Source organism: Lipophrys pholis (assembly GCF_963383615.2).
Source record: "Lipophrys pholis genome assembly, chromosome: 7".
Classification (NCBI taxonomy): domain Eukaryota; kingdom Metazoa; phylum Chordata; class Actinopteri; order Blenniiformes; family Blenniidae; genus Lipophrys; species Lipophrys pholis.
In genome coordinates, this window is record NC_137638.1 from 3,085,439 (window position 1) to 3,092,905 (window position 7,467).

Below are 7,467 nucleotides of genomic sequence, written 5' to 3' on the forward strand. Positions count from 1 at the left end.
CATGTTTTTTTTCTCCAATAAAACTACATATTATGACAAAAAGGCATCTTTCCATTCATATACCGGCAGTTGTGGAGCCTCTTCGTGTGCACACACCTCTTTACAGGATGTTAGTACAGTAATTAAAACATCTCCCATCATCACAGCGAGGCTCAACCTGCACGTTCCCTTTCAACCACGACGCCAGCAGCTCGCTCAATGCAAATTATCCACTGGCGCCCCCTAAATGAGCCTGAGCACAGTACAGAGAGCCGCAGCGGCCTGACGCACGGCGCGTAAAGGACGGCTGCATGTCCGGTCCAGCAAGGGTTCAAGAACACTAATACTAATACTAATATTAATACTTATGATGATGATGATTATGGTAGTAATAATAATAATAATAATAATAATAATAATAATAATAATAATAATAATAATAATAATAATAATAATTGGCTGCATCTCTCCAAACTTCCTTCCAACATCCGACATTTAAATATCTCTGGATTGTAACACAGCCGTGAACTATTGTGATTGGAATTACAATAATGTGCGTGCGCGTGTGAGTGCGTGTGTGTGTGTGTTTGTGTGTGTGTGTGGGGGGGGGGGGGTCTCTATTTTACGGCTCGTCTATAAATCCCATCAGATGACAGTCGGCCAGTGAAGAGTTAAAGGGAGGAGACGCGGAGTGACACGCCTCATTGGGTAGATTATGTGCCGCAAACAAAAAGTGTGTGTCGGTGTCGGCGTGCCAGTCAGCCAGAGCATCGGGCCCCATCTGCACGCCTGTCTCCGTCTCTCTGTGTCTCCGTGTCTCCGTCCAGGACCTGCAGCAGCTCGGTGACTGTCTCTGCGCCGCGGGGATGTACTGACACTACGGGCTGGAGAGGAGACGCAGAGCGCAGCAGCACCTCCATCACCTCCATCACGTCCCGGTTCGGAGCTTCTTCATTCTATTTGTCTTTTTTTTTTTTTTTTTTGCGGGGCGGTTTGGATTCACAAGCGTCGCTCTCAAGCTGTTGTGGATTATTGTTCGTCCTCGTCGACTGAAAGGTAGGTTTGTGAGATTCGGACAGTTCTGAACCCAGATGGTTGCCTGAAAGTGGCGCAAGAAGAGAAAGAAAAGAAATAACGCAGATGTTTGATAATTTAGCTCAGTTTTCCAGCGCGGCGCTGCTGGTGTGGCAGATGGGTTCAGTACCCCCCAGCCCCCACCCCCCTCACCACCTCCCACCCCCTCCCACTCTGCACCCCCCCCCCACCCCCTAACCCGAACCGGGTTTCAATGGGTCTCCCAGTTTATTGACGGGCGCACTTTCTCCCCGGTGGAGAGCGCGGTCACCGGCGCACCGTTCATGCGGCGTTTCGTGTGTTTTTGTCGCACATGGAAGCGGCTGTCGGGTGTCCGCGGCTCCGTGCGCAAAATGTTCCGCACGAGGCGCTTCGGCACCACAGACACAGACCTCACCGACACTGTCCAAGGTTACTTTAACAACCTCTCTGCTTTCATTTCACGAACCACAAAGAAAAAGTGAGAGAAATGAGCTAAAAACACAAGAGGAGCTTTTTCTTTCTGCGCGTCCGGTTGGCGAGCGGCTCTTTAATTGAAACTGCTCCCGTTAACAGCATCCTCATCCTCCTCTTCATCCTCACTGGATCACCGAGTCCCTCCGTTACTGCAGAGAAGGAAACTTTAACGAGACTGACAGTTTCTTCCTTCGACAATCTGACGATGCTTTTCAATCTGCACATTAATTACTGTTGGTGGAGATTCGCGTTATGACGGGAAACCATCAATCACTTTTCAGGCGTCCGACTGCTTTTGGCCCGAGATTCGTTTGGTCATTTTACATGTTAAACATCCACTAAACTCTCACTCACATCCTTTTCTTTCGATTAAAGCAGGACTGTTTTGGTTCAGACGCCACATGGGGTCACCTTCTGGTCTGAACTGGGCCGAACCAGTCGAGACAAATATCATTTCATTTTATTGTAGTGTCAGTAAATACGATTTATCCTTCGAATGTTCCCGTTTAATGCTTCTTCTCTAGCATTAAGGACAACCGGAATTCCGCCGCTGTTATTGAAGCTGATGCATCTTTGTGATTTTTACACTTTCAAGCTCGTCCTGTCTGGTTTTGGCCCACCGGCCGCATGTTGGACACCCCCGGATTACAGCCTACAAACAACATATTTGCACAAATTCCTTTTTTCACATATTAAGGAATAATTATTGTTTAATTTGAGAGAGAACTAAAACCGCAAGGCCTTTTATTTTATTATCATTATTGACTTACAAATGTCCGTTCTGGCTAATTAAGGGTGAAATAATGTGCGTCAGGAGCAGCTTTGCGCGCAGTTTTGTGTGTTTGTATCCGGGGGTAGAGGAGCCGCAGCCGGCTGAGCGCATTCACAGAAAAGAAATAATTAACTGGTCGTGCTGCTTTAATTACAGTCTCAAAGGAGAAAGTGGTGGATTATGGTAATGAGGCGACATACGCTGCCGCTTGTAGAAAGGAGAGAAAGGTTGGCCGACGTGAAATCACTGACTTTGACAGTCCAGTTGAAAACCAACCGGACAATAACCGGAGCGCACCGGCGCGACGCGCAGCCTCCAGATCGTCCAGGCTTTGTTTTAGATAAAGAGAAACCAGCAGGTTGTATATAAAGCACATGTCGCACAAAGTGATGCACACAGTGCTTCACATGAAAAAAAAAAAAAAAGAAAAAAGACACACACACACACATACATAACATTAAAAGGACGACCCTACTATACAATTTATTTTTTAAAACAAATGTGAGAAATAAAAGATGGAATAGATGTTTAATATGTTATATTATGTTTAAAGGATGAGCTTGAATACAAGATGATTTTAAGAATTTTTTAAATGCTGCTAATATAGAGAACAAACACAGGCCCAGTTTTTAATTACATCTAATTTAGTTGTTGTTATTATTATTATTGTTATTATTATCATTATTATTATTATTATTATTATTATTATTATTATTATTATTATTATTATTATTAATAATAATAATAATACATTCTAGTAGTCTTCTGTGTTCTGATATTGAGTGTTTTTAATGTGCCAGGGTTATAAAATTGCGGATCTCATATTGGACACAAGCTGAAGGTGAAACTGTCATGAAGTTGTGACGAGATGATTTCGTGAAGTTATTTGTTGGTTGGAATGAATCAGAGAGGCGACGTAGCCGGACTGGCACCCAAACGACGCCCCCCGACAGATGCTTCAATCTATGGAGGGCAGATTTATTTCCCCTCAGTGGGGACATTAAAAAAAAAAAAAAAAAAACGTTTACTGGGTGACACGTAGTCTGATTACTCCGTTACATTAGTGGGGGGGGGGATAAAGAAAGTGCGTTACTTGCTGGTGTCTTTCCCTGACGCGTGTTGTCTGTGGTCGTGTCTCGTGTCCTCCTCGCTCTGCAGGGACAAATGGAGGAGTCCAGCTCTCAGAAGTTGGTGTGGGATGGGGACGCCAAAGCGGTGCAGCAGTGTCTGACGGATATTTTCACCAGCGTGTACACGACGTGCGACATCCCGGAGAACGCCATCTTCGGGCCGTGCGTCCTGAGCCACACGTCGCTGTACGACAGCATCGCCTTCATCGCCCTCAAGTCCACCGACAAGCGCACAGCTCCCTACATCTTCAGGGTGAGTCAGTCCGGCACGTGTCCTCCTGGACACCGGGTTCTAATCTGCCGGCTGCTTTTACCACCAGAACCTCGGTCTGTCGACGCAAAGCGCTTCTTCTTTTTATTTGTTGGTTCTTATTTACCTGCGACCTTTTTCTAACGCGCAGACCTGAAAGATGAAGCCGGATTTCATAGAGCACAAATAACGTAAAAAAGCAACATAATAATAATAATAATAATAATAATAATAATAATAATAATAATAATAATAATAATAATAATAATAATAATAATAATAATATGGCCACTCTTAACATATATCATATATTTTAATCCATCTGTTTAGGCCGATTCACTGGATAAATCTGGATTATAAAAACCTTTTGGATTTATCGTCTCTGGATCGTTCTGGAAACGTAATACTTTCTTCTTCTGCACATAATCATATCTACCGCATTTCATTTAATCTCACTATTTAAAACGCTTTTTTTTTTCTTCTTCTTCTTGATCTGGATAAATCCAACAAAAAAAAAGAGAGGAAAAAAAAAAAGGAAAATCCAGTTTTGAGTTTTTGATTTTCCTGTTAACAAACCAACAACCTGGACGATTTAAATAATAGTAAATCTATTTATATTAAATAAAAAAAAAAACTGTTTTTTTTATTTTTGAAATCAGTGTTTTATCAAAAGGTGCAATTATTCTGGTGACCTGATTTAAAACACACACCAGCTTAAAATTTTAGTTTGAAAAAAAAAAAAATAATAATCCTGATGTAATTGTTCCCTTGTGGCTCAGATGGTAGAGCAGGTCAAGGCTGTGGGTTCGATCCCCGTCCATATGTCCAAGTGTCTCTGAGCAAGACATGAAGCAAAATCGCTCCCAATGGAGGCGAAGTGAAGTCTGTTCACCTTTTAAAACACTGAAGCCCGGGGAGTTCATCACTGTGGTATTTAAACACGGGGAAAATCACACACGTATATATACATACATACATACATACATATATATAATATAATATATATATATATAATCAATTTAAATGACTGATCGCAGCCAGAATCACTGATGTAAAGAAATAATCTAGAATAAAAGGAGAATAGATAAATTTGTCACTGGGTACTTGAATACCACTGTACTACTCAGTAAAAAGTGTCCAGCAAAGATGTTTTTAATACAACGTGTAGATAAATTCATCGAATTATAAGCGAGAATGAACCAGGAAGTTAAAGGTGTGTGTGTGTGTGTGTGTGTGTGTGTGTGTGTGTGTGTGTGTGTGTGTGTGTGTGTGTGTGTGTGTGTGTGTCAGGTGGACACCTCGGCGGCTAACAGCACGTCGGAGGGTTTGATGTGGCTCCGGCTGGTCCAGTCGGCCCGGGACAAAGAGGAGCAGAACCTGGAGGCCTACGTGAAGAACGGGCAGCTCTTCTACCGCTCGCTACGCCGCATCGAGAAGGACGAGGAGCTGCTGGTCTGGTACGGGAAAGACCTGATCGACCTGCTGCTGCTCAGCTCCAGCAGAGCGCCGGTCAAGAGCAAAGGTGAGTCGACGCTCCGGGTGGCGGAGCTTGGATCTGAATGTTCTTCATTAGCGTAGGACATCAGAAACCCGAGCAAAGGGAATGATTGAGTCGACCTTGTCGGTCTGTCTGTCCTCCTCCCAGGCTCCACGCAGCACTCCTGTCCGGACTGCAGCCAGCGCTTTCAGTTTGAGTTTCCTTTCTTGGCTCACCTGCGTTTCCGCTGCACGAAGAGACTGCAGAGTATCGCCGGACCCGAGGAGGAGTCCGGCAAAGAGGCCGGCGCAGAGCAGAACACCACGCCGACCAGGACCAGCCCCAAGCTGGGCCGCTCCGAGGGCTTCGGCAGCACCCAGGACTCCAACAAGCCCTCCACGGACTTCCACAACTTGGCCCGGGACCTGGAGAACAACCGAACGAGTCCCCCGAGCGACAAGGAGGCCGAGATCTGCAGCGAGAGCTCGGGGAAGAGGAAGTTCCTGGAGGTGGAGGAGACGGAGCGCCGGGCGGCCAAGCTCCCGCAGACCAAGTCGAAAGACGAGCTCGCGACTTCGGCGCAGAACTACCGGGGAGTGTACGGACTGGAGGAGAACCACAAGTCCTTTTCCCCGCAGGGCCCCGCGGAGCTCGGCGAGGCGAAGCGTAGCGCCTTCACCGAGGTCAAGAAGTTGCCCCAGAACCTCAAGCACCACAACAAGAACCTCCAGAGCGCCAACTCGGAGAACAAAGATGGCGGCCGGCCCAACAGCAACCCCCCGGAGAAGCACCTGAACATCCGGCAGGTGCTGTCGGAGACGCAGCCGCCCCAGACCTCGCCCATGGGCAGCGCCTTCACGTCCGTCAGCCAGCAGGGCGGCGGCGGCGAGAGGAAGAGTGCCTTCAGCCAGCCGTCCCGCTCCTTCTCCCAGATCTCCCCTCTGGTGATGCCCCCCAAGCTGCTGGACTGCCACCCGGCGGTGGGCGACACCATCTCCTCCAGCAGACTCTACCAGGCCGACCACCTCGCCGCCAAGCTGCAGGGAGCCGAGCTGGGCGCCAACTGCCCCGTGCCGGGCGGCATGGCCAAGCAGAACCCTTTCGTCTACGCAACCGCCTTCTGGCCCAAGAGCTCGGGGCCGATCCAGCTTCAGATGCCCTCGGCCCTGACGCTCCTGCCGCCCTCCTTCACCTCCCTCTGCCTGCCCGCTCAGAACTGGTGTGCGAAGTGCAACGCCTCCTTTCGCATGACCTCGGACTTGGTCTACCACATGCGATCCCACCACAAAAAGGAGTACGCCATGGAGCCCCTGGTGAAGCGGCGGCGCGAGGAGAAGCTCAAGTGCCCCATTTGTAACGAGTCCTTCCGAGAGCGGCACCACCTGTCCCGTCACATGACCTCCCACAACTGAGTCCGGAGTGGCGGGATTTTACTCTCTCTCACACTCCCGGATCTACGTCGGAGGCATTCAGACACTTTTTGCACTTGTTTTGAACTACAATCTTTGAATTCCTCTTCGCTCGGTTTACATTTCCGTTTCCCCCCTCTCCTGTACAAACTCTCATGTTTTGGGTGTATGCAATCGCGATTTGACTTCAGAAATGAATCTATTTATAAAGCACTTATAGGTTTTTCGAATAAGGAAGAATTAAGATATGTGTAAATGTACAGTAAATTGTATTTTATAACATGTAATATAATATACAGAGGAATTCCAAATGTAGTCTGACGTCTGGCTCACAGCGGATGAAGCTTGTGTTTTTCTCGTGTGGATGATCGCAATGGAACAGATCGGGGATGTTACGTCTCACTACCATTCAGAGTGCATGTAATATTAAAACCATATTGATTTAAGATGAAGTCTATACGTGAAATTGTAAATAATTTCTTTCATTTGAAATACAAGGTGTAATATTTTGTGTCAGTGGGGAATAGTTTGTGTTTCTCTTCCTTTTCGCGGAAATTTTACTTCATAGTTTATCTAATCATGTTGAATGCATTGACAATAAAATAGCTTTATTTTCAACTCTGCTCTCCTGGATTTCTTCCACAAACAGAAATAAGAATAATAATTCGGCCAAATATTTGTTCTGAGCATGCCATGAACCAATTACTACAATTCTAATATTAATATAATCAATAGATTAATAATGTAAAAACATATTTTTTTTATTCAATCTTTAAAAAAGTCGAGTTGTTATTAATAATAATATAAATAATATTAATAATAATAATAATAATAATTATAATAATACTAATACTTCAGACTGAATATAATTGTAATAAATTCAGTGTTTCTCTTCACTTCTCCAAAACAGGATTTAATTC

General features: G+C 45.6%; 1 protein-coding gene across 1 annotated transcript; it reads left to right on the forward strand.

The window, feature by feature from the left end:
* Positions 1 to 735: 735 nt before the first annotated feature.
* On the forward strand, positions 736 to 7,163 carry prdm8b (PR domain containing 8b). Its single transcript, XM_080467046.1, has 4 exons — positions 736 to 1,035; positions 3,440 to 3,664; positions 4,952 to 5,183; positions 5,307 to 7,163. The coding sequence occupies exons 2-4, from the start codon at positions 3,446 to 3,448 to the stop codon at positions 6,548 to 6,550; spliced, it is 1,695 nt and encodes a 564-aa protein (XP_080323172.1). The 5' UTR covers positions 736 to 1,035; positions 3,440 to 3,445; the 3' UTR covers positions 6,551 to 7,163.
* Positions 7,164 to 7,467: the final 304 nt, after the last annotated feature.

Bases quoted from the DNA above. Each gene is read 5' to 3' on its own strand.
- prdm8b (XM_080467046.1), top strand. From the start codon at position 3,446: ATGGAGGAGTCCAGCTCTCAGAAGTTGGTGTGGGATGGGGACGCCAAA. The intron at 3,665-4,951 runs GTGAGTCAGTCC...TGTGTGTGTCAG, and splicing joins CAGCTCCCTACATCTTCAGG to GTGGACACCTCGGCGGCTAA. The intron at 5,184-5,306 runs GTGAGTCGACGC...TCCTCCTCCCAG, and splicing joins AGCGCCGGTCAAGAGCAAAG to GCTCCACGCAGCACTCCTGT.